Source organism: Drosophila obscura, unplaced genomic scaffold (genome assembly GCF_018151105.1).
Source record: "Drosophila obscura isolate BZ-5 IFL unplaced genomic scaffold, ASM1815110v1 contig_4, whole genome shotgun sequence".
Lineage (NCBI taxonomy): Eukaryota > Metazoa > Arthropoda > Insecta > Diptera > Drosophilidae > Drosophila > Drosophila obscura.
The window spans coordinates 8,674,098-8,701,572 of NW_024542828.1; the positions used below are offsets into that span (position 1 = coordinate 8,674,098).

General features: G+C 41.8%; 2 protein-coding genes across 17 annotated transcripts in view; both read left to right on the forward strand.

The window, feature by feature from the left end:
* The first annotated feature begins 1,117 nt into the window (after positions 1-1,117).
* Positions 1,118-22,902, forward strand: LOC111066815 (very low-density lipoprotein receptor). Of its 10 annotated transcripts, none has more exons than XM_041595127.1 (11): positions 4,029-4,140; positions 5,241-5,768; positions 9,961-10,101; positions 15,353-15,472; positions 16,616-16,738; positions 17,144-17,370; positions 17,835-19,241; positions 19,304-19,502; positions 19,650-19,805; positions 21,715-21,848; positions 21,915-22,902. In XM_041595127.1, exons 2-11 carry the CDS (start codon positions 5,345-5,347, stop codon positions 22,146-22,148), a joined length of 3,165 nt encoding a protein of 1,054 aa, XP_041451061.1. In that variant the 5' UTR covers positions 4,029-4,140; positions 5,241-5,344; the 3' UTR covers positions 22,149-22,902. The 10 variants fall into 10 exon arrangements, with proteins under 10 accessions (XP_041451063.1, XP_041451061.1, XP_041451062.1 ...); XM_041595128.1 differs by having other exon boundaries at positions 4,034-4,101; XM_041595133.1 differs by lacking the exon at positions 4,029-4,140 and adding an exon at positions 15,597-15,713.
* Positions 22,903-23,594: 692 nt separating this feature from the next.
* The window catches only part of LOC111066771 (low-density lipoprotein receptor), a 35,805-nt gene continuing 31,924 nt past the window's right edge, over positions 23,595-27,475 (forward strand). For 6 of the 7 annotated variants that reach the window (XR_002607098.2, XM_022355633.2, XM_022355626.2 and 3 more), the window contains exons 1-2: positions 23,595-23,655; positions 24,761-25,333. Coding sequence is in view for 6 of the 7 variants with exons in the window: in XM_022355633.2 (XP_022211325.2) it covers positions 23,646-23,655; positions 24,761-25,333 (583 nt within the window). In the remaining variant the exon portion in view is untranslated. Of the gene's footprint in view, positions 23,656-23,703; positions 23,946-24,760; positions 25,334-27,475 lie in introns of those variants that run through there. The other variant, XM_022355641.2, reaches the window with a different exon arrangement.

Genomic DNA, 27,475 nt, shown 5'->3' on the forward strand with positions numbered 1-27,475 from the left:
TAGACACGCTTCAGCGCACACCCATACTATAATGTACACACACACACACGAACACATAAAGATAGGATGCCATTGAATGACGTTTATGAGCGATATCGTTGACGCCGCTGCTGCCGCTGCGCAACATTCACTGTTAAGTTTTTGGCAGTGGATTAGCAGTGCCTTAACAGCAGCATCCACAACTGTTAATGCGCTGCGGTTGAAACGGCGACTGCGGGTGCGACTGCGACAGCGACAGCGACGTCAACGTCAGCGACGGCTTCTATTGTCATTTGCCACATGTGAAATTTACCGTTACTTCTTAGCCGACATTCATTCGCCGTTTACATTCCGCTCGCGTTGCGCTTTATCCGAAACTGCGTTTTGAGCGCGACTTTCGCGAGCGTTTTTGTGCATTTGAATTTTCGATTGCGATTTTTATCGCTCTACGCTGTTGTTATTGGTGTCTGTTGGTGTTGGTGTTTTTGTTGTAGGATCATTAAAATTTACTGTTGGAATTGGTCTGGAAAATGGCTGAAGAAAGGTGTGAAAGCTCAGGTTATCCATTAAAAAATATGAAAGAATGAGAATTAAATTGAATAAAAATAAATTAGAGACATAATATAATTTTTAAAAATAAAACACTATTATTTAAAAAAAAAATACAACTAATTTGCAATATTCATACAAATAAAAAAAAACAATGTATAAAATAAATAGTGTTAAAAAAATATAAAAAAAAAATGTATAAATACTTCCGAATTCCAGCTTTAAAATTAAAAAATAAGTTAATTTAGTAAGATGTTCTTTACTGCATTTAAAATATATAAACTGCGTTCTAAAAATATTCCACAGACAAACCAAAATTCTGAAAAGAATGTTATTCAAGCAGTAGCTGAAAATTGTACCAAGTGCTAGGCCCCCCCTCACACCTTTGTGTTTGACGCAGATTTTAAGATATGTAAAAGCAATATGCTAATTAAGTGAATAGCTTAATAGAAAATGAATGCAAACCCTCCGCGGGTCATGTAATTGTAAATGGTAAATCGAAAAAGGCATTTCGAAAATGCACTGTAAAGCCTACGTGTAACTTTCAGAATCGCGTCGTCAGTCGAGTAGTTCGGAACCATACAGAAAGTGTTTCAATATAATTCGAGTTTAATGAACACAGAAAGCCAGCCACATGGAGGCGACAGGACTAAGTGTCTCTATAAATAAACGAAACATTAAAAATAGGAATAAATATTCCTAAATAAATAACAAACGTGATTGCTGCAACCTGACCTAGACCAAATCTCAAGGAGGAGTCCACACTCGATCCAGACCAAGCCAGACCTGGAAGCGACTGATACTTATAGTGGAAACAATACAAACATTACGGAACAGACCTTTTCAAATCATTTGCTACTTTAGTCATGTAATTCCATATTGCGTTGTTAGGCCCTTAATTCTTAGAATTGAAGGGCACATATACTAAATACGCTGTGATCCACGTAACAGACACTCGATACCACAAGGTTTCCGACCCCATATCGGCCAGGCACTTGTAGATCAAGGCCGTATCGATCTCCGCAGTTCCCATACTCCATACTACGGGAAGATCTGTAGGAACTGTCCTCATTACTCGCTATAAGATTGCCAAATTGGGTATAATATTTATTTCACCCATCGGTAGTCTGTAGTCTCTGTAGTCCCTGCTACGAGTAGCACCCCAAGAAAGATAGATTACGGTATCCGCTCATTATCTGTGTTTGTGCAAAGGGCTATCTATCAATCTGGGCAGTCGATAGATCCACAGACCAGACCCTTCACGCCTGCCAAAGACACAAAGACACCGTGCATTCCTCTCCAACAAGTCGCACTCGACGCAACTTGAACACACGACTCTGGGCTCTGGGATCTGGGCTGGGGACGGGCCGAAAAGCGATAAAATGCAGCGTCAAGTGGAGTGCTTGATTAGGCGCGCGATTTGCCAGCGATTTTGAAACGCCTGCAATTAGAAACGGCCGCAGATTGTAAACTAAGCCAGAGGGCGGGTAGGTACAGGAGGGGGAAGTACTGGGAACTGTCACGCGCAAGTATCACTCCCAAACTGGCAGGGGGTGGTGGTGCTTGAAAAATGATTTACACGCGTAAATCATAAATTATGTCCCACTTGAAATGGCCCGAAACGACAGACGCGGTGACAAATGCAGATGATGACAATGGGAATAATGATGATTGGGCTGCTGCTGCTGATGATTGAGACGATTGTTGTGATGCTTGTCATAATTATGTCCAGACTCCCGACTCCTTTGTCTCGAAAGTATGGCTGCAGTTTTCAGTTCTGCTTTTAGACTCTTATCAGCCAACCACCTATCGACGTCATTCAAAATTCCACTCAATTCAACTCAAAACCAAACCAAACCAAATCAATTCAATTTCGAATTTCACATTTCAATCGCTCGCATACACTCTCACACTTATAGTTTGATTGAATTTCAATGCTAATGAGCTGCCCGATTCCAATTCGGATTCCGAGTCCCATTCCATTTTCAGTTCGCGTCGGTCGCTGCTGGGCATCGCACCGTGAAAAGCTTCGGGTCGTCAAAATACCACCTGTCCAAGAACACCTGGATATAGCTTATATACACCATAATCGAGTATATATGGCAGCACAATTGTCGTACGATTATCGCACGTCCGACTGTTCGCATTGTCCGGCTTAATTAATAGACAAAAATATCTTTTTTTGCGCACTGATAAAACGTCGGAGGTCGCTGGTAACGCAAAAAGGAAGTCGCGATCTCTAGATAAAGTCTGAAAGATATATTTAGTTAAGCTAAAGCAGGCGTTGCACGATCGGGATTCTCCGGGAATTACCATGCTAAAAACTGATATTCGTGTACCAAAATTGGTACTGTTTGTGTTGCTATGGACGTTGTCCTGTTCTCAAGGTTGGTACGATAGTTTATAGATGAGGATACCGAAACTTCCCATTAATTAGGTCTTTTAAATAATAATATTATATTATTATTATTGCTGATTTTCTCATTGTCCATTGTTGCTTATTTGTTCTCATGCAGTTCCTGTAAAAACATCAAGTACTAAAAATCTCCTCTATCAGATCTTGTAAATAGTTTTGAAGCTCTATTCGAATATGATTGGGATCACCCACGAAGTTATAATATTCTTGTAAAATATTAAAATGTCTGTTCTTAGCACTCATATGCAATTTCCTTATCAACTCTTGTAACAATCGATTCGCAAACATCCGTACCATTTTAAAACTGAACAACTTTCCACTTGAAGGGTTTTTTTTTTGTTTCCCCACAAACAGTATTGACAGCAGTTTGATCTTCAAGTGGGTTTGTCTTGCAATTTAACTGGAATTTTTCATAATGAAACCCCAATTAAAGTTCCATAATAACTTCAGTTATTTGTTATTACTAGTTACAGGAAAGAATCTCAAGGTGTACAACAAATTAACAATTGTAATTAAATCAAATAAACCCTCCACATTATTTAGACAATTATGTAGAGTATTATGGACAAAATTGTAACTCATTCTGAACCATAATATATTTAATTAAAGATTATCAAAATTCCAAATTAAAAACTGTTACTGTGTAACTGTATGAATATTGATCTCCATTCAGATCTTTAACATTCAGAAGGTGTAACAAAAATTCATTCAAATATATGTTCGACAACATTTCATTGATCATTTACCATCGATCAACAGGTTTCCCTTGCGCACTTTCTTAAGAGAGATCAGAAAGATCGAGAGCAAGCAGAAACAGCATCGTTTCGGAGCAAGAGAGCCACGTTGTGTGCTATCTCCCACTCTCTCTCTCTCTCTTCCTCTCTTCGGGCTGGTGTCTAGTTAGTCGCATATTCTTGTGATGTGTGTGATAAGGCTACCTCTCTCTCTCTCTCTTTCTGTCTTAGCAGCAAGCAAGCAAACGAGACGCGATGCGACGATCGCGCGATCGAATCGGATCGTGATCGTTGCCAAAACGCTTAAAATTGCAGGCAGATTCTCGAAACGAAGTCATTTGAAAAAGGCGCGTTGTGGACAACGGATATTTTGTCGGCGGGCTTTTTTTATAAAGAAATCCCCAGCGTAACAGCAAAGCGAATGTAACTCAAAGAACATCGCAAACAAAACGGAAATAGTGTGTAAATATAGCGGCAAAAAAAAAACCGACTTTCAGCACGTGCCGCACATTCGCAGACACCTTGAAAATATGTACCGTACCGCAAAAACGACAGGGGGAAACAAAAATAATAACAGTCGACTGATAAGATGCTTTGTTTTTGTTTTATCGGAAATGCTGGCAGACGCGTGCCACGCTAAATATTGGACCTACGTAAACAATATTTAATTAATTACCGTGCGCGATCGAGTGATTGAATGGGTGGCTGGACCCATCCCACCACTTACAACGAATTCCACTGCCACTTTGCTTTTCAATTTACTTTTATAATTGTCAACGTCAACAGATCTGTGTTGTTGTTGCTGTTCTCTTCCTCGTCTTTCTCTGTCTCTTCTTGCTTTTTTGCATGCCTCTCCTCTCGCATTTCGCTGTCTCTCTTTCTCACTCGCTCTTATTTTTGGTAACTTTTGTTGTTGTCCGATATTTTTGCCTAATTCTTTGCGTGCTCACAGTTTTTCGGGTTTCTTATCCCGTACACTCGGAATACGAGGGTATATTGGGCTTATGTGTTAAAGGGGTATGTGTTAGGGAATATATTTATACATATGTATATATATATATATATATATTTGCCATATTTTCTAATCAGTGCAGCCCAAGTAGACACTCGTTTGTTCGTGAGTCTGATTAGCGGGTATCTGATAGTCGAAATATCGACTATGACGTTCTTACTTGTTTCTGTTTTTGGCGGTGTCTCGTTGTTGTCTTCGTATTTTGGTGTCGTACGATTTTAACCAGTTTGCCAGTTGTGTTTTTGTGAATATTTTTTGTGAGTGAGTGCGTATGTTCGGGCGGTCATCTTAAGAAATAAAATAAAGAGCGAAACGGGACATCAAAGGAAAGAGAAAGACTCGTAGTAGCCGCCGGGGTGTGGGATCTTTTGGCAAACGATGTCTGCAATGTTTTCACAGAGATTTTAGTGTTTATTTTTAAAGCGGCGCTGTGGTCTTTTGGCCATTTATGTGATTAGATAATCTCTGCTGAAGATCCAACGCTTCCTGCTTAGATAATCTAATTGCCAGGGTCAAGTCTTACCACCATTTCCTCCCTCTCCTTACACAGTGCCAAGACTTTGTAAAGAACTGCAACAAATAAATGCAAAAAAACTGAAAAGAAAAACTAAAGAAAAAGCAGAGCCAAACGTTAAACAAGTAAAATATCATACCATGGCCATAGGGTCACGCTCTATGGGCACTGCAAGTGATACCACAGCTTCAAGAACAAAACCAATAACAAAACCAATAAATACAACAATCAAAAGCAGCAACAACATCAATCTCTGCAACAATAGCAACAGCAACAGCAAGAGACGGACCGAACAGCTGTTCCGTTGCGCCTGCGCAAACTTCAATCTGCTGCTGCTAACGTTGATGCTCGGCCTGGGCAAATGTTGCACTGCCACGCCCACACCGCCCACAACGGCAGCAACACCAACAACAGCGGCTGCAGCAGCAACAACAACGCACCAACAATTGCTGGCTCCTGAAGCCGGTGGCTCATTGAGCAAACTGCTCGATGGCAAGACCTTCATCAACATGAGCTTCAAATTTCTGAATGTATCTGGAAAGATTGGCACGCCCCTCGGCATAGGTGAGAATGAATCCCAATAGAATGATGCAAAGCGAAGACAGAGAAAAAGAAGAAAAGTGTGAAGTTTGTTTTTAGCTTTGCCTTGTGCTAATTTTAGACCGCAAACGAAGTTGCAAGCGAGCTTTAGGGGGATGCGAGGCCTGGATACCCTAGATAGAGAGCAGAGAAAAGAAAAAACGAAAGAAATCTTATCTCAAAATACACATTTAATAGATAACCTTTCTTTGGGAATAGAAAACGTAGATAAGAAACTTAAAATAGTTGAATGAGTTTTGTAAGATTATCTGGACGTCATAGCATGGAAGATATCATGGAAGATAAATCATAGTAAAAAGATATAATAAATCGAAGAAGAAACTGTTGGTTAAAAGCCCAGTAAGTTCCAAAAGGAGCCGTTCAGGAAAACTGTTTTCGGTGGAAAATAATGTAGTTTAAATACTCTGTTATCGGTAGTTCTTTGCACTACTACGACCTCGAAGGTCCATTGACGCGTATGGCTAGCTATTCTTCGATATCACTAACTAAATTGCAGATATACTCGTAGTCAGCTTTTATCAATGAAGATTAAAGACAGAGTTCGTTCAACTCTTATCACATTCGTTGGGGCAGGGTATCATCATTCGATGCTCTCCGGCTCACACAATATTTGTGTGCAATTGGATTGAGTTTCAGTGGAAGAGACACAGATACAGCTGCAGTTACGCAGAGCGCAGTACACCGGCCGGCTGGTTGCCACTTGTTGCACGAGAGCCACCGGTTACCGTGGTGCCAATGCAGACCAAAATTTGTAATCAACTTCCGCATTGATTTCCACCACGTTTTCCCATAGCCATTGATACCGGGAAACCGCGTCGCGACTACTATCTGTGACGTCGTGTGGCAGACGGGGCATTTCCAATCATAAATCTTGCTTTGGCCAACAGCGATTTGCTACTGGGTGGATTATCTTATCAGTGGAAAGGTTTGATTGGTCATTTTATGATTTGTTTTTATGCAATTTGTAGGATTTACCGATTAAGCTGCGAGTCCCTCTAATCCCAAGGGCATTCCGAAAATTGCGCGATACTTAATATACAGCGTATTCGATTATAAATTTAGATTTTCTTATAATTGAAGAATTACAGGGAAAAATATTCAGTATAAAATATAGAATATAGAATATGCTGGCTACAAAAAAACAGATCAATTTAAAGAAAATTCGAGTATATTCCATCTAAATAAAATATGTATTATACGTACGTATGTACGTAAATGCTTTCATCAATTACAAAGAAATTAATTGAAATATTTTCTAGAATTTTCATCAATCTAAATCAGGAAAAAAATTTTACTTGAGCGGTAAAAAAACGAAGAGAAATTCAATTGCAATTTTGTACTTTGCACCTGGGTCTATTGGACTTTGTTCAAAGTAAATAAGATTGTTGACATATCTACCCCGCATATCCATCCCATCCCATTCCCACGCTTTCCGACACACCCAAAAAAGAAAAAGAAAACACGGCGCAGTTCAGGGATCTTTGCTGTTGGCACTTTAAAGAATTGACGTAGTCCAGAATATCTTTCACCTCTTTGCTTCTACTTCTGCATTTCGTGGTTAAATTTAGATATGTTTTCGAGCTATAAAAACTATGTAAAGACAGAGTCGAGCCCCCTATTTCTATAAAAATTTGCCATGTAAGATTTTCCCATTACAGCTGCCATTCATCTATCTCTTAGTCTCTCAATCTCAATCTTTTGCTACTGATTTATAGATTTGTTGAGTTGATACTCTCTGAGAGATGCTGTCAGTACGAGTCTATATATCTGCTCGTACGGGTATATGTGATGTGGCAAGGTCGTTGAAGAGAGATGGAATTTGATTTTGTCGCCCCATTTCATTTTGTTGATTTAATTTATTCGCAGTGCCAACGGATTTCTCTCTGGCACATAAAACTAGTTTGTGCTAGAACAAAGCAACAATAAAACTGCATACTATAATAATAACAATTAATAGTGGGGGTGTGGTGTTTTCCTTATATAAACCATGCGATGTTGTTGCAGTTTAATTGTTTTGTTTGTTCAGAGTAAATATGTTTTGATTGATTCAACATTTGAGGGGATGAAATACATCATACGATGATGCATAGCACAGGCACGAGCCCCCTACAGGAATCACATAATAAATATTGCAATAACAATTAACAATAATAATAAAAAATCCATTAACCTTGATCTTGAGGTGCTGGCTTATCGCCTGGATTTTATTCCAATATAAATTAGCATTAATTTGCTAAATCCGATTGTGGAATTGATTGTTGTGGGTGCTTATCACTAGCAGCACCACCAGACTGCTTTATAGAGTCTGGCCCTGAGTCGATAATCATTCCACGTCAAGTTCTATTACTTTCAGGCATGATCAATGATTATAATGCTTATAAAATCGGTTGATAACTAGCTTCGAAATTGGTGTTTTTAGTGGGTTAAGCCAACCGGATTGCGCTGCGAACTTGTTTTCGACTTAACGATTATCAAAATCATGAGATATGCTAAGCAGTTTTAATATCGCTTTATTATTCAAAGACTTCGCCTGAGACGTAGATCGGGCAGATCGTAGAGGAGTTTCACAGTTTCTGGCAGACATATAGGTGGCCATGAAGGTGGATATTGAACAGGTTCTGTCTCTGGTGCTACTCGTATATGGGGTGTGTCCCAGATATATGTATACGGAAACTCTTCAGAGTAATAACAACTTACCGAAGCCACTGGATAATTTTTCCCAAAAGTGTTAGTGAGCCCTGTAGTCCTTAGAATCGGAGTCTGCTGGAGTCTATTGAATTTTCGATCGCATTAAATATAAATATAAATGAAATTCTACTATTTACCATCAGTTTGAATCAGGCCTTCTTTTGTGCTACTCCGTAACGAAACTCTTTGTCAAATCTCCATCAATAATATTCATATTCATATGCTCTGACTTATTCATTCGCACATTTCTCTCATAAGAGACAGAGAAACTCATTCATTTCGGTCCCGTCCCGTCGCGTCGCGTCGCCGCTTGACGTCATGTGGAATATGTTGAACATGAATGTGGCATTTGGGGCTAATGTACGAGTGTATGTATATGTATTATGCCCACGCCATGTAACTGTACCGCACGCATACATATGCCTGAATTATAATTCGCCATTTTGTTTGCTGTCATGATGCATAATTGAAAACAATTTCCAGGGCAGCCAACGCGGCGACACAAGAACTCACACACAGAATTGAATTGATTTGACCCTATTGATTGACAAGGCCTGCCAATTGGTGGAGGGAGTGTATCCCAGCCCCTTTTTGTTTATTCCCTCATTCGATTTGTTGTTTTGCTGGTTGCTTCAACTTCAATTACAACAATTAGCATTATAAATATATATTCGTATGGCAAAATATTGAGCTATTGAAATATGCAAGAGCATGATGGAGCGGTGCCTCAAATCTGCTGTCAGCTGCAGGCTCCAGGACCCAGAACCCGAAACCCTTTTCAAAATGGGTCTATCCCCCCAACCTCTCTCTCTCTCTATGCCACACATTATCGCTCTCTTTGTCTCTGTGTTGGTTCATTGGCAATCTATTTCTTTCCTTTATTTATTTAATTTTTTTCTCTTCTTTTGAATGCCTGTCACATTTTCTATTAGGTCCCATAGACTGTTGACATTTTGTGGGGTTTCCCACTGTGTGTGTGTGATGGCTTGTTTCGTTTCAAATGTGTGTATTGCATATTTTCAAGGGCATTGGTGGGGGGTGGCAAAGAGATTCCCAAAGTTTTGAGTTTCAGGCTTTTTCTGTTGATTAAAAGGCACTGCTGCTGCCACTCTCACAGCCACATCCTCTTGCCTCTTGTTTATCGTTTAGTATGCAAATTACTTGTCACACTCACATACACCCACACACACCCTCGTCTGTATCTGTGTCTGTTTGCTGTTGCTTTATCTGTATCTGTGTGTGGATGTGGGTGTGTGTATGGGTATCTGTCTGTTGCTGATTGTTTTGAAGTTTTTTAGCCCCTAATCAATTTGAGATTTTGTTATTTTTATTTTTTTGTATCTTTAATGAAAAAACTTTTCTAAGCTCTTAAATAACCACCACAGGAATTGTTTATAATTAGCTTAAATTAGCTGTTTACTCATCTATCTCAATCCTAATCTCAAATCCAAATTCTCTCCATGTGCAGGACAAGCGCTGGAGGCCAAGTGCGATGAGAAGCAGTTTCAGTGCCGGAACGGGGACTGCATTCCCATTCGATTCGTGTGCGATGGCGATGCCGACTGCAAGGATCACAGCGATGAACAGGTCACCGAATGCAAGTTTTTGGGTGAGTTGAATATTAGTCGTCATAACTGAGATATCTGTGGAGTAGAATATATATTTATTGGCATGAATAAGCCATGAGAAACCATTAGGAAACAGTCTACATAGCGGATGTTTCATGGTCTCCCATGCCCCTCTTTTCCATAGCATACTTTCAGGCCGCTGCTGTAATAAAGCAGTCACAGTGGCGTCCAAGATAATGGTCGGAGTGCAAGCGTTGCATTCGTTGGGTTTTGCCTTTTGTTTGTATCAAACCTGAAACAGAAAACAAAAACTGAAATGAAATGAAAACCGAAACGAGTTTGCAACATTTACGCACTGCAATTGTCGCTGGCTGCTGACCAAAAACTGTGCCATGGCTGGTCTGTGTCTTTCTCCCTCTTCTCTAAATTGCAGCGCAGTTGGCGTTTAGCTGACTGTGGCATGCAACGTTGTTGCATCAGCAATCTTTTTTGCCGCTGTCTGTCCGCTTTATCATTTGCGTCGCACGAGACTTTTGCGTCGCCGGGCCGCTCATAAAAGGAAACTATGGGGAGGTCGTCTGCTTTATCACACAACTTGTGCCAGACACCAAAAAGCGAGCAAGCAATCGGAACGAATGCATCCATTTTTGGTTTCTCGTTGTGCATAACGCAATTTTCTTTATGTAATTTCTGGCTGAAAGAAATGGCATTAAAATGAAGTGAAATTGATAATGAGCCCTCTCCATTATTCGCCGATTGGGTGGGTGGGGTGGCTAAACAATTTCATTCTGAACTTGGGGGATATCCAATGAGGGTTCGTTTATAGTCATTTTTTGAATAGTGCTGTTTGGGGTGGCGAAATTTATATTTGTGGATGGGATTGTGCTGTTGAAATAATCATCATTTGTGGCACTACGTATTTTTAAGTTTGGGAAGCTCTGGAATAATTGGTTAATTCAAAAAATATTTAATTCTACAAATGAAAGGGGGTCTTAAAAGATTATTTCTAAAAGTTAAATTTTAAACATAGTTTATAGTTTATGAATTATAAAAAATAAAAATGAGATAATTTTTCACACAAAAAATACCGAAAATTTATTTTAGTTAATATCTCATTAAATAATTCTAAATATTTTTTATACATTTTTTTTTATTAAAAAAAAGTAAATAAATAAAATTAATGTTATACAACATTATAATATTAAAAATAATATCAACAATTTTTTTTTTGTAATTCTGAGTTTTGAGTTTTCTCCTATCTTAAGTTTGAGGGATTAAATTATACAAAAATAATTTATAAGATAAATCCTAACTCAGAAAATTAAATTAAAATAAAATAAATTCTCTAAGCCCAAAGCTAACCCTCAGATCCTTTCAATTCTCATACTCCTTACATTTTTGGTACAACCTGCTCAGATTTCACGCTCACAACAAAACCCTGAAACACTCGTTCCATTCACACTCACTCACTCACATACACTCATGCACACAGCATCCCACTCGATTTTTGACTCGTAAAGTTTTGCACTCGACGCGCAACGAACGAGCTTTCGGCCGAGACTCGAGGGGTGGCTGCAGAGATGCTGCAAACAACTTTGGGTCGAAATGTTTTTAAGGATTGCCTCTCTGCCACCAAACACTCAGTTGGCGGCAGACTTCTCAACCAAACGGGTGGTGTCAATCCGACCAGTTAGCGCGATTCGTGTGTTAAGAGGGGAATATATATAGAAGGGAAAGCGGAGAACCATAGACCCAAAAAGAACGTGTAAAATGTAAGCCATCGAAAGTGTGCCAAGTGCGTAATTAAAACCAAATAAACCAAAAGCTGGATAGAAGCAAAGACTAAACAAATTACGTGAAAACATTTAAAGCTAATAAGACTGTGACTGTGACTAAGACCCACACGATTTTCCCCAGCCAAGATTCGTTTTATCATTGACAAAATGCCAGCAGCATAGCACTAGAGTGTCCTTTACGGCCACGTGGCGTGGCGGGGCAAAGCTTCCAAGGAAGTCAGTCTCTGTTTGTGCGTTCTGTTGTCCCCCCACCAGTCAGTCTGGGACGAGACTTATCCGCCAAGTCAATCGGTGACTGGACAGACAGCACTTACCATTTATCATTCAGTTGAACATTAAATGAGTTTCCTCAATTTCCTCGCCCGCAAAAGTTCTGGTGTGGTCGGTCTGAAATGTCATATTTACAACTTGTATATTTCGTCCGTCCTGTGCTCCGACTCCGATTTCGTCCTGTCTCCATTCTGTCCATCCTGTCTGTCTGTTCATTATGAACTTGAAAATGTTTTCCTTGAGGGCTCCACTTTTTGTTTGCGGAAATTATGCAATCAATTTGTGCAAGTTGGCTGAACCTCTCGAATATGTCACGGCAATTGATGTGTCCGCTTTTATGATGGAAATGTAATGTCCGTCCTCCTCTTCCTGCAAATGAATGATAATCCTGATTCTTGTGCCACCAAAAAATATTACTCATCGCTTAATCTTCCCCCTCTCCAAAACTACCTAAAGACCTCACAAAAGTCGCGAAATCATTCGCCGTTGACCAAACAAAATGGGACACATTTGGTGTTTGCTGTTCGTGACCAGTTTGCTGCATCAACAGAGTCACAGTTTTGGCGCTGTGGTTCTTGAAAATGGTAAATAAAATAGCTATTGCTTAATGTTTTTGTGTGTGGCTGGAGTGCATATTGAAGCTAATATTATTGTGGGGGGACTTCAGGGAAAAAGTAAAGCATAAATATAAGAATAAAAAGGGAAAAAATCTTGAATCAAGTAAATGAATGATTGAAATGATTGAGCGAAGGACGTGACAAACTTGTTTGTGCGTTTCAGTTCTCAAATATGATTAGCATTAATGATGTTAGCAGTGTTAATCTTAATTAATTTTGTAATTATTTTATGACCTATTTTTATGAGTTTTTAAATAGTTTTAGTTTTTATTTTGTTTTGTTACGATTAATTAATGACAGAGAAATTCATTAAAAAATAACTCTGTAGAATTTGTCGAAGTTCTGTAATCAAATTTGAAATTTTGCCTGCAATTCTCGTTTGTTCATCTTCAACATTTCATCAAGGACTTCATTCTGCAAGGGCTTTTACTTCCTTGTCAAGTATTTTGTCAACTATCAAGTCTCTATATCATCTTCCTTCGAGCATTTCTGGCAAACTCTAAGCACAAAAGAATCGTCAGTTGAACAAGTTGAAGTTTCGGGTAAAACTTTTAACTATTATCGGGTGGGAAAGTTTTCGACACCTTTTAACTTAAATTAAACATGCCAAAATCCCAATCATCTGGATTTACAAAAATCTCTCTCCCTTCCGTCTCTCTCTGTGCACCACTTTGGTCTATGGCAGCTTACTGTGCAACCTGCAAGCGATGCATTGCATGCAGCAGAATATTTTTGCCAGGGCCCGCTTAACATTTGCATACAAATTGCCAGGACAGAAGCGAGGGAGCGAGTGGTACATGCTTCTCGTATACGGGAAACATCAACAGCCAAAGGCCAAAGTTTTTTAATCAACTGAAAAGCCGTTTAAACTTAGTTAAAAAAAAATAAAATTATGCTGAAAAATTCCGCATGACAGTTCAAGTTTTATGATATTTTTTTTTTGGATCCTGGGGGTGCTGCATAAATGCAATCAATGAAACTTTCCCATGATACAAATAGTGTTGTAATTTGATTTTTAATTTCTGTGACTGAGGTAACAATGAGGCAGGACGAAAGCGCCCACCAATTGGTTTGCCGGGGGCTCAATTCCATCGAAAATAATGTCACATATTAGCAGAAGGCACACAAAAAACAGCAAAACATAAAATCGAATCGACAATCATTGAACCAAATGTGGGGGAACAAAAAATGTTTCTCTTCTGTTTTCCTTTTATATATTTTATTTTATTTTCGCTTGTTTGGGTCACATGTGGCCAATTTTTTATTGTTCACTGAATTGTGGGTGGCAGTATTTATATTTGCTTTTTATATGTTTTTCTTTCGTTTTTTATTTTAACAAATATTGGCTCACATCAAAGTTTTGTTTTGGCGCAAGTTTTCCTATACAATGGCCAACCGTATACATAGCAGGGGGTGGGGGGTGCTATGGTGTTGCTGCCCATCCATAAAAACTTTAGAAAAGTAATCATATAAAATGTTATTGATATGGCAAGTATTGCGCCTGCCTGGCTGCCTGCCTGCCCGGCATAAAAATTGATTAAAATTTATACACACTCGTACATATATTGGCATTTCCTTTTGGCGCTTTGGCCATGATTTGCATAATCAACAGAGCCATTTCTACAGGCCACAAGGCATGCTTCGATCATTTACCACCAAAATGGTGGAAATTTGCTTTTATAGAGGCAGTAAAGAGTAAAATCCTGACACAAAACCGCCTCAGGAATTTGTTGCAAAATGGCTAGAGAACAAACAGAATAGAGCAGCACAAAATGTGCTCCAGCAAATTCTGTTACCAAAAATTTAATAAAATAAATTTTCTAATCGAGTTGGAAAAGTAGTTTGCCTGGCAACGGAGAAAAGTATGCAATGGAATTGCTTACCAAATGGTGTGGGATATATAACAGATTTCATGGCAACAAGTCAGCGCTTTCCAAAATCCTGTTTGTAATCCTTTTACACACAAAAAAAGAAAGGTATACATATGTGTATGTACATATGTATGTATATGTGGAAATGAAAAAATGACACATTTTTTGGGTGCCCCTTGGAGTGGCATTGAAAAAGTCATTGGAGGGACGCAAGCAGCAATTTTTTGGTACAGGGTACTAGTGGCTTAGAGGAGTGTATACGCGGAAATAATAGTGGGTATTAATAAAAGGTTTCTTGAAGATGATAAACCAATAGAATAGGATGTGTATTATTTTTGCTTTTTACCCGAAGATTGCTCTTGGGTAGTGTCTGGTACTCTAAGATATTAAACCCAATGCAAGTGGTATCCTTTCAGTCGTAATTTCGAGCATATGGTTCTTCCATTTTTGTTGGTTTTTATTTGGATATGCTTTCTGCTTTCGTTGCTCAGCACGTGCTCAAGTGCGTGTAAATAAATGTGTATATATATATACATATACGTATGTTTGTATGGGGTTGGTGGGTGTGGTCATAATCACACACACGCACGCACACACACGCTTGGCAGTGAGCCCGCTGTTTCCTTTTGTGTGTTGGCTTTTGTTTTTGATACGGGTTCAAAGCCAAGCACAAGCAACCCCTCCATCCCGCACTGCACCAAATACTCGATTTAACACACTTCTCGTTGCTCTTTACAGAGGCCACCTGCTCGGCGGACCAATTCCGTTGCACGAATGGCAATTGCATACCAAATAAATGGCGCTGCGACCAGGAGAACGACTGTGCCGATGGATCCGACGAGGCCACAGCGCTGTGCAGTAAGTAGCCATAAATCGCACGCGGGAAATCCCCACACCGCGGGCGATTCGCTCTCGACGTGGTGCGAAAAATGCCAACAGTCTAACCAACGAATCGAATTGTACTTATTGTATGTGTGTTTAGTGAATGCCTGTCCCAACAACGAGTTCAAATGCCAGACAGTCGAGCAGTGCATTCCGCGCGGCTGGCTCTGTGACGGCAACAGCGATTGCCGCGACAAGTCCGATGAGGCGCACTGCAGTAAGCGAATCAGCATTCTAATACATAAATGTCTATTGTCTTCCCACTCTCCCCACTTATCCATACTACTATATGACTATATGTGTGTGTGTATGTAATCGCTTTCACTAACCAACCAACTTGCCGCATAACTCATACGCACTGTTAATGGAGTGGCGTTCTGCATAATTCTCGCAACAATGTCCCCCCCGCCACGTACTCGTGCCTCATCCTTAGAGGTTTAATCAAGTCATTGAGAGTGAGAGTTTCTCGTGTGTGCATACATATGTATGTATATATGTATGTACATACATGTATGTTTATGTAAGTGTATGCTCAAACATACACCCCCCTGTTTATTTGTGTGTGTGCGAGTGTGTGCATTGTGTACTCATTCATGAAGCCCTTGACAACAAGTATACGACGCGTGTGCCCTGGCTCGCGGGTTGACTCTGGCTGCCGCCTGGCAATGGCGCATAAAATTCACTTAATCCTCGAACACACATAGCACACAAGTGCACATCCAGCACAGGAAGACAACTTTGGCCCTGTTCTGGCTTCATGGTTTAAAGTAAAACTATAAACGGGTATGGGCTAGTGTAGAGGGAGATGCTACTCCTGCAATTGGATACTTTTCACGCATCAATGACGTCCCAAGGCTGATGGAATATTTAGCAGATTATTTTGCAGAGCTCCTATCATAAATTAATGCATTTGAATATCTTTAGGGATATTAGGGATATTAGGTAGAGTTTTAAATGGAGTGGAAAATATTTAGAAGTAGTACAGAGTTCGCTTTTTGAGCAAAAACTAAAGTTATATCCGTATACCATGGAAATCTATAGCTATGGCATCTCAATCTAGTATCTTTATCTATATATTTCTGTTCTATTTGAATGCTTGCCGCACTGGAAACACAACAGAGGCACGCACCTGTTCCCCGGATGAGTACGCCTGTAAGAGTGGCGAGGGGCAGTGTGTACCTTTGGCCTGGATGTGTGACCAAAGCAAGGACTGCAGCGATGGCTCCGATGAGCACAACTGCAGTAAGGATACTCTTTCATCTTTAAACTTTTCCATGAATTTCCTTCCTTTTTTTTTTGTTTGATTTGAAAAGTTCTATATGTTAGATTTCACTTTATTTGGAGAGTAATAGTTTCGGTTCATCCCATTTTAGTTGAGATTTAATTTCGCTTGAATCCTCGCATGTAAGTTTAATAACTTTTCACTTTATTTAAATCTGTAATCCACTCATACCCCCCTCTAAACCCATCTATCCTCACCCAACTCAACTTCAAGCCCATACTTTTCGCATAAACCAAACTTCATTCCTAACTATCGACTTGACCGCACTTCATTTGCCTTTTTGGCTTGTCGGATGCCTTTCTGTCATTTGTTTGCAACTTGCTTTGCCTTCGACTGAAATTGCTGAAATTCTATGAATTCTTTAGACCAAACTTGCCGCTCCGACGAGTTCACCTGCGGCAATGGGCGGTGCATCCAGAAGCGATGGGTGTGCGATCACGACGACGACTGTGGCGATGGTTCCGACGAGCGGGCGTGTCCGGTGGTGCCCTGCGACACTGTGGCCGAGCATACGTGCACCAATGGGGCATGCATCGCCAAGCGGTGGGTGTGCGACGGGGATCCGGACTGTTCGGATGCCTCCGATGAGCGGGTGAGTGAATAATACTTTGCCATAAATTTACATTCGGTGTGGTGCCGCATAAAAAAGCTCCTCCTGCTCCTCCTTCTGTTCCGCGTGGGCATTCATGGGTTTTTCTGCTACATTCCCCCGGTTTTATATTTTTTTCTCTGGATGGAATGGAATGGGATTGTAAGCCACATAAATTACGACCAAGTTGGGCATAACTCAGGGGCCCAAAGCAGCTTTGGCAGCTTTTGTTGTCAACGCATGGCACGCATAAAATTGCATTTTTGCATGACTCTTTTTGGGCGGCCAGGCGCCAGGACCAGCCAGGACCAGCCAGGACTCAACATGGGACATCATTTTGTGTGCAACGAAAACTTTCGCCCAAAAGTTGCCCCCAAGGGAAACCGACACCACAAACAGAAAACTTTGCCCTGACACTGTGTCTCACGTCTCTGTCTCTCTTGCATTTGCATCTCCTGCCCCCTTAGTCCTGCGCGAATGTGACCAAGTCGAACACCCCCTGCCTGGCCCATGAGTACCAGTGCAAGGATCGCATCACCTGCCTGCACCACAGCTGGCTCTGCGACGGCGACCGGGACTGTCCCGACGGCGACGACGAGCACACGGCCAACTGCAAGAACGTGACCTGCCGCCCGGACCAGTTCCAGTGCGGCGATCGCAGCTGCATCGCCGGACACCTCACCTGCAATGGCGACAAGGACTGTGCCGACGGCAGCGACGAGAGGGACTGCAGCCTGAGCCTGGGCACCGCCAAAGGCGCCTGCAATGCCACGAGTGAATTCAATTGCGGCGGGGGTCAGTGCATCGCCCTGAGCCGGGTCTGCGACAAGCGCAAGGACTGCCCAGACGGCGAGGACGAACCGGCCGGCAAGTGCGGCGTGAATGAGTGTGCCTCCAAGAACGGCGGCTGCATGCACCACTGTGTGGACCTGGCGGTGGGTCACCGCTGCGAATGTCACGAGGGATACAAGCTATCCGGGGATAAGCGCACCTGTGTGGACATCGACGAGTGCGAGAACCCGGGCGTCTGCTCCCAGCTGTGCATCAACGAGATCGGAGGGTTCAAGTGCGAATGCGAGGCGGGATACATGCGGGATCCGCGCAACCACACGCGTTGCAAGGCTGGCGAGGGCCATGCCTCACTGCTGCTGGCGAGACGTCACGATATCCGAAAGATTGCACTCGACCACATGGAGATGACGTCGATCGTGAACAGCACCAAGTCGGCCACGGCCCTGGACTTTGTGTTCCGCACGGGGATGATCTTCTGGAGCGACGTGACGACGCAGAGCATCTACAAGGCGCCCATCGACGAGGGCAACGAGAAGACAACGGTGCTGAAGCAGTCGACGGTCACCTCCGACGGACTGGCAGTGGACTGGATCTACAACCACGTCTACTACACGGACACGCACAAGTGCACCATCGAGCTGACCAACTTCGACGGCAACATGGGCAAGGTGCTCATCGAGGATGCGCTGGACATACCGCGCTCGATCGCCCTCGACCCCATCGAGGGCTGGATGTACTGGTCCGACTGGGGCGCCTCCCCGCGCATCGAGCGTGCCGGCATGGACGGCTCCCACCGCACGACCATCATCAGCTACGACGTGAAGTGGCCCAACGGCATTACCCTGGACCTGGTGCGCAAGCGCATCTACTGGGTGGACGGCAAGCTGAACGTCATCTCGTCGGCCAACTACGACGGCTCCCAGCGGCGCCAGATCCTCTACTCCACGGAGTACCTGCGGCATCCCTTCTCCATCACCACCTTCGAGGACTACATCTACTGGACCGACTGGGACAAGCAGACCGTCTTCAAGGCCAACAAGTTCACGGGCGAGAATGTGGAGCCCATCACGGCGGTTCACATGGTGAGCACCATCCATTTTTCGTTCTTCCAGGCTCCATTTCAACTCCCTGTTGTCCTTCACAGTTGCAACATCCGATGGTGATCCATGTGTACCATCCGTACCGACAGCCCGATGGCATCAACCACTGCCAGTCCGTGAATGGCCACTGCTCCCACCTGTGTCTGCCCGCCCCAAGGATCAACGAGCGCAGTCCGCGCATCTCCTGCGCCTGTCCCACGGGCCTCAAGCTGATGGCCGACGGCCTCATGTGCGTCGAGGATCGTAAGTAGAACAAGACTCTCAGGAGTCCCTTGGATTTTGACTACCTGCATGCTAACGGATTAACTTTTGATTTTATGCTTATTAATCCCCAACCCCAATCCTAACCGCATTCCGATCTGACTTGCATGATTCGCTACTGCATGACAGCCCTTTATGTGGTCGTCACCAAGCCCCCACGAGCCCTGAAAACCAAACCGAAAACGAAAACCTCGCCAAGGCGATTGCCAGCGAGGCTTACAGACAGACAAGCGAAAAGCGAGCCCACGCTGAGCACCAAGCTGCCACCGGGGCAAGGAATAATCGGTATGCCTGGCAACTCCATGCCTGATGTCTGTGCTGTGTGTTTGTGTCCCTCATTCCGTGGTATTCCTTCAATGTGTGTGTCCATCTTTGTACATTTTGTGTCAATCTTCATAGCGAAAGATTTCCCATACAAAAAATATTCTGTTAACTCTGTTTACTTTCGTGTGTGTTTCACCTTTCATCAGTGATTGTTTGGTGTTGTCTGCCGTTTTCTATGTTGTATTTTATTGTGTGTGAAATTGGTGGAGAATTTCTTTTAAAATGGAGCATAGAGCCTCTTGGGAGTCAGAACTGTGACAAAACACTTGCTTTTGTTTTAAAACAAATGTCAAAATGTCTTCTCATATTTCCAAAATCATGTCCCTTCATCTTGTGTTCTTCCAGTTACTCCGCCAGTATTTAAAATGTTTAAAAATATATTTATGTATACCTCTTTTTGTGACATAACTGGAAGATGCCCTGTCCCTGTTCGTTCCACTTGAAAATTTAAAATTACGCATCAGAGGAGCAAAAACTTCATCAGAAGGGTTGTCACCGGAAATTTTGATTAATTCGCCTCACAGGGAAACGAAACTTTGATAGTGGGTTATGGGTTGACAACCCTGTTACTTCCTCTCAATTTATAAGTTCAACATCTCTGTCTCAGTCCGTCAGTCAGACTCCCTCTTTCTCTCTCTCTCTCACTTTCCCTGTCTGGTTGGTTGTCTTTGACGGTTTATAAACACTTTCGTGAGATTCAGATTTATTGCAAGCGTATTAATCAAAATGCTACACAGCAGTCGCACTCAAAATCCCTTTCTGGCCAGGAAAACGCACCGCACCCTCTCTGCCCCCACTCACCCCTCTCTAGGGGTGCTACCCACCACATTTGCTTTGTCATGGCCCACATTAATCATCATCAGAGGGAGAGCAACCCCATCCTTGACAGTTTCATAAATGCCAGCCGAGAAGTGCGCCACTTGCATCGGAGCACAGCCCTCACCGCAAGTAGGCAACCAATGTAGGGCCAACGATGCAATTGAAACCTCCAACAGAGCCCCCCAATCAAGCCACACCAACGCACCCACCCATCGAACCACCGACCACCACCAGACCCCACACAATACTTAACCGCAAAGTATGAGGTTAATATTGGCTACTCCCCACTGTGTGGACTGGGTGTGGGCGTAGGGTGCATGGTCTGGGCCTTAAAGGGAACTTCAACCTAATGTTGATAACTTTTACTGTTTCAACTTGATTTAAGCGCGGCTAGAAGCACCATCATCCAGCGCCCGCTCCGCCACAATGGCTGACAAAATCCCATTAAATGCGTCGCGTTAACGATGTCATTACGCTGCCTGTCTTCTTCATCTTCTCCACTCCCTAACATTGGCACTGCCATTTCCATTCCCATTCCCATTCCCATGCTCGCTCTCAATCTAAATCGGTCTCGGCCTCATCCCCGCCCCCATAAAAGTTTTGCGCCATCAAAGGCGCGAGAGCGTTTAAGTGTTTATTTGCGCCTAAATGCGCACTTTGAACGATTTGATTGAAAATTCTTTTGGATCTGAGAACGGAGGCTTGGCCCGAAAGCCGCTTGGATTTTGATGTTGATTCCCTCTTTCATTCTGTTCTTTTATTGCAATGATTTCCGTTTTTCCTTACACTTTTATACATTCCCTTTTTTTTTTGTCTTTTTGTGTTTATCATTGCCAAAGGTGAAGGGGCATTTAAGTCTTGTCATTGGGTGGGTAAAAAGGGAGATAATACGTGAATATGTATCTACCCATAAAACAAGAACAACTTATAATTTATCTACTGTTTAAAGCTGCTTGAAGCTGTTTATGTGTTCGGTTTATGGTTTACTTTCAATCGTAATTATTTGTTAACTATTATTTCTAATTCAAAATGTAAACATTTTTATACTTAGTTGCCGACCAGCATCCAGTGAAAAACACCACACAAACCGAACAGACGACAGTGCCCAGTCCGCAGCCAGATTCGGGCTTCATAGCGCTGGTTGTCATTGCCAGTCTCAGTGGCTTTGCAGTGCTGCTATCGGTGGTGAGTTCAGCAGAGAGAGTGCTTAAAGGGGGAGAATTTTCATTTGAACATTTCTTGGATTGACAGCTCCTGCTCATTGGCTATCGCTACTGCAGCAAGCGACGCATCAACTCGATGAACTTTGAGAATCCCATTTACCGAAAGACCACGACCACCGAGGATCATTTCAGTTTGCGCAAGAATTTGCCAGCGCGCATCTATGATCATACCAGTGTCATGGATGAGGAGGTATGTGCCATACTTCAAATTAAATTATATATACAATTATTATCATGCTTTATTATATATTATTATATTTAATTTATATATATTCCCTTGCAGTACTCACCCGTCATAGGCATATCCTCGTATTAGAATGGAGAATGTTAGATATTTCCTTTGTTTGGTTGGCTGGTTGAGAGATACCACCCAAAAAGGCAGACACGAGAAGAAGACCCGCAGAAGACACACCACACCACACGCCTGAAGACTGAGCAACTCTGTGTATTGTGTAAAATAATTATTTTAAAATTTTAAGGCACGGCAAGGACACGGCGGGTCACTTGGTGGCGCATCCTTAGAGGATGCTGTACAAAAATACTATGTCGCAGAGTTCTAAGTATCACACAAGAGTAAACACACACAAACACACACACAAACATCGATACACACAAATCGAGATGTTTAATATGAAATCTAATTGCTAATTATAAATTACATAAATAGTTCCAAACTGTATATAGCTGTAAGTGTGCATTATTTTTAAAAGAAGCAAACCAATTAATATTACTATATATATATATATATATATATGCATATGTATACATACATACATATGCCGATTATGATCGTAGTGATCATGATCTCTAGTACTATTAGAGCGAGTTGAGAAATTATATTTCTGTGTGTGTTCGTTCGATGAGCAGAATCGTTTTATTATCACTATTATTACTATATACGTATTAACCTTTTGTTAACTGTATTTGTTAAGTGTACATACAGAATACATATATGTATATGTTTCCCCCACTAAAAGACACATACATAATAAACTCAGATACTTATGTGTAGTATAAAATCGGTCTATTGTATGTTTCTCTTTTCATTTTTTTTTTTTTGTTTGCGGTTGGGTTGATCTTTCAGCTAAGGTTGCTACGGGAAATTGTAAGCTAATAAAGGTTTGTATACTCGCAGTATTGCACCGATAAATTTGACATGTAATATAAAACTAAATTCATACCTAACATCCAATTAATTAGTGGGTATATCAAGGTTCCCTGGTCTCTGACCTACGCCAACAAACAATTTATTCAGACAAATTTTACAAATTGCCTATCACGATAATTGACTAGACCGACAAATATCATAGTAGAACACACCTCCAAGCGTAATATACAAATTCCCCCAATTGATGAACGTTGCCTGAAGAGAGAAATTTTATCATTAAGAGAAACGGTTTCAAGAACCACCTGCTCGCTGTTAGTAGAAATATAACAATAAATTTCAATGTCAGCTGTGGTGTGTATCGCTCTCTTTGGCTTCCGCTAGCGAACTTTTTTCTTAGCGTTCTCTCTTATGTTCAGCTCTATGGCTTTGTAGCAGAATCTGAAACTCTGCAATGAGAGCACCGACCGGTGAGCGTTGAAACTCCAACTCTGTGCGTGCTGCCTCTCTCTCTCTCTCTCTTTTTATCACACCGCTCAGGTGTGTTCGCTTCGTTCGGCTCGTCTTGGACGCGTGGCGATCGTCGGTTTGACACGACGCACAGTGGGCCTATTGCGGCAGTGCGACGAACGAACACATGCCGAGGTTGAACTGATGGCTGCTGGTGAGTACGATTGGCCACGATATTCTCTCAGTTTTTTAGTCGTTTTTTGTCGGGCGTGCCGCATTGTCGTCTTTTCTCCACTGTATCGGATATTATTTAACGGTTAATCGCTCTGTCGTACACATTTTCGTACGCGAATTAAGTTTAGGCCAACAGAAAAGCAACGAAAAATAAATCAAAAGTTCAATGCAAATAGCGAATAAATGGTGATTCAAAGAAGAGAAAAAATATAAAAGCCAGTTCCACATTGTGCATCTCCTCCCAGTCAACAGTGTTAATTAAAAGATAATGTACGAATGAATATATTTTAACCGCCTGTGTTACGTCAATCCATCATGTGAACATAACTGAATGTTTAGCAACAACAATTTCCATAGAACATGAGGGAAAACATTTGCCAAAATCCACAAAAAAAAAGCATAGAGAACACTTCCCGAGAAAGTTATGAATCAAAAAGCCCCAGATGTTGGGCGCTTAAAAGCTTAACCACCTGATGAGCTATCATCGCTTACAATTTTGTTGAGCTGATAAAACGGAAACCATACGGCCATAATTATCTGATTCATATTTTGTTTTTAAAAAATAACTACAGCAGCATGACATGGTCCAAATGAGAGATAGAGAGACAGGGAGTTTAACCCTTGCCCCCCGCCACACCCACCCACCGTTCTACGTGAATAACCCTCACCGCTACGAAACCAAGTCGTCGCCCTTAGTTTGCACAATTCCCCAGTTTTTTGAGTGTGTTTTTTATGCATGTTTGTTTCTCTTATGCCTGTTATTTTCAACATCGTATGATGTTTCTTTTTTTAGTCATGGCTTTTGTGGCATGTTTATCGTGCGTTTTCTTCACACTCTCTTCTTCGATATATTTTGCGAACAAATTCAAGGGGTTTCGTGCTCTTTCTCTCTCTCTCTATCGCTTTCTGCTTTCAATCTACTTCCTCTTTGGGACATTTTTTTTTTGGCAAACGTTTCGCATTTTTCGAGAACATATATATTTCATAATACTCGTATCTAGATCATGTGTATATGCGAGGGGGAATAGCAGGAAATTTGTGTGAAAAGTGTGTTTGACCTGAATTTCTATTAATTTTTGTTACAGTTAAAATAGAGATGGCAACAGTTTGCCTGCCCAATTATACAGAACGATTTCAAACTGAAGAAACACTCGACAGTGAGAATGAGAATATTTATGCTGGCAGCAGCAGCAGCAGCAACAGCAAAGGCACAACCACCCACAACACATGCCATGAGCCGTCGCCGGTGACCACCACCACCAAGGCCAGCGTGAGCAGCGCGTTCTTCTTCAGCAGCAGCACCAACTACCAGAGCTGGATGCAAAAGCTGATCTTCTTCAGCTTCACCTCCACGCTGCACCTGCTCTTCATCCCCTACATTTTGAGCATCAGCAAGTTCTGCAGTGCCGCCGCCGTGAATGCCAGTCCCAGCGAGATAATGCAAAATCTAAGTGGTTCGGCGCTCCTGGAGAAGATTAAGGCTAGCACTTTGGGGCCACCACTGGATCGACTTAAGCACTGGGCCCCAGCGGCAGCCAACAGTCTGAGTCCCGGCATTGGAATGACCAATTTTGGCAGCTCTTTCAATTCGGTGTTCAATGGCAATGCATTCAAGTATCTGAATGTTTCCGGAAAGATTGGCACCCCATTGGATATATGTGAGTATGGATTAGATTAATTCGAGTAATTAGAGTTCTATGGAGTGGATGTTCGATTTTCCATTGCATACAAAAACCAAATATTATCAAAATGTTTTCTACCATATCTTTCTTTCGAATTATAGAGCTCCCTCTCCCTCTCTCTTTCGCCCATTCCTGCCTCCTTCCGTTTATAATCTTAATTAATGGAAAATGTCATTCCCTTTATTCTTGGCCTTATCTGATCTTCTTTTCTCCGAGTGCATGGGTACCGGTACCCCAAAAGTGTGTTTATTGTTGTTGCCGCCACGGCCGCCGCTGACTCTCGTGTTTCAGTTGATCATGCCACCGGCTTAGCTCCAACTCTCGACTTCGACTCCGACTGCAACTCCCGATTGGCGACTCCGAGAGCCAGAGAGACGTCTCTTAGCAACAACCAACTCTCCGCGGTCGAGGCGGCTCAAGTTGTATTTATTTATGTGAATATTGTTGCGAACCGAAAGCCAAGGCGTCTGGCAATGCCAGTCAACTCCACTGCCATTTTCATGCTGCTACAGACATTCCATACGACATCATACGATTTTCAGACTCTACACTGGCTCTTACACATAGCCGCAGCTTCCAGCTCCCCAACTTCTTTTCCCTCTTCTTTCTGGTGTTTCCGTCCAGCAGCAGCAGCCTTTTACTTTCCTCTGCTCTTGCCTTTTCCATCGCTCCGCTCTTTCTGCTTGCTGTGGGTTCTGCTTTGGTAATTATGTATTCCGTTTTATGCTTTATACCGGCCGGCATCGTTTCATGGAGCGACTGGAGCGAGCGCCACTTACTTCAAGACTCCAACTCCGGCGGCCCTTCTGAAAATTAACAGAGAGAGGGAGAGAGAGAGAGAGAGCCACACACACAGAGATGAGAACATGAGCAAAGGCAATCCAAAAAAAAAGAGCAACAAGTGTCTGCTTGACCGTTCGCTTTCTTGGAGTTTCGTGTTTTGGCACAGTGGGACGAGTACCCTTGAAAAACGACACGCACACGTGTTACGTATGAAATATCATTTATTAAGAAATTTATAATAGAAAAAAAATAACAGGCTAAAATAGCAACTGCTATGAGAGGGCTAGTATTACTAAATGAAATCCAGAATCGTTATCAAAGATCAATGATAGACGTGGATGGCTAAGAATATGTTCCATTAAAGACTTATCTACAAATTGAAATACCCGAGAATTGCAAGCTACTATTTATCGCTGTCTATCTTAGTTCTACTTAAGAACAACTTGATCAAAAGCTTAACTAAATAAAACTACTGCTAAACTCAGCTAGGCAACCCACAAAACGATGGACATTGATCATGTATCAATTGGTCTAATGTCCAAACACTCGAAAGCCAAGAAACGTGTTCTTCTTAATAAATACTTGATTTAAACGTAAGATACCAATATAACCAATAACTTCAAACTACTAGAACAATATTTTTTTTTCTAAGGAATTACCTCTTGAAGCAAGGGAAGCTTAAGATTAAGTTAGTATATCCACAAGCCAAGACCATTTAAGAGGTCACCAAGCCAAAGAATAATCGAAACTTCCGATTAATCAACAAATCTAGGAAATACTTTGCAGATAAGTTTGAACCGAAATCCGTTGCACGTAGGGGCATCACAAAACGAAAGACTTAATTGTTTATGTTTTCAAAAACGAAAACCTTCAACTTGTCAAAAAAAGAAGAGAAGACAAACACACAAAATAAACGATTATGGTCTGCCCCAACACGAATGTCAAAGTTAAAACAGAAAAAAACGCAAATTAATAAATGCTGGGTCATGTTAAAAAAAATGCAAAGCTTAAAGGTTGAAAATGTTTCATTAAAAGTTTTTATCTGTTTCATCTATTAACTATTGCATAACACTTGTGCTACTATCTCTGGGGGGATGGTCTGCCCGCAAAAATTGAACTCGAAATGCATTTTCGTTGTAGCTCTCGAACCGATGAACATCCCTGAGAGTTTCATTGAAAGCTAGAAAATTGGCTGGAGCTCAGGTGCCAATTGATTGGTTAGACAGGTCGTAATCGATGGATATAGGTCACAAAAAGACATTCGAAAACACCAGGTAATTGTTCCCAACTAAATTTAGAGTAAACCAAAGAAAAATCCAATCAGATGCAGAGAGA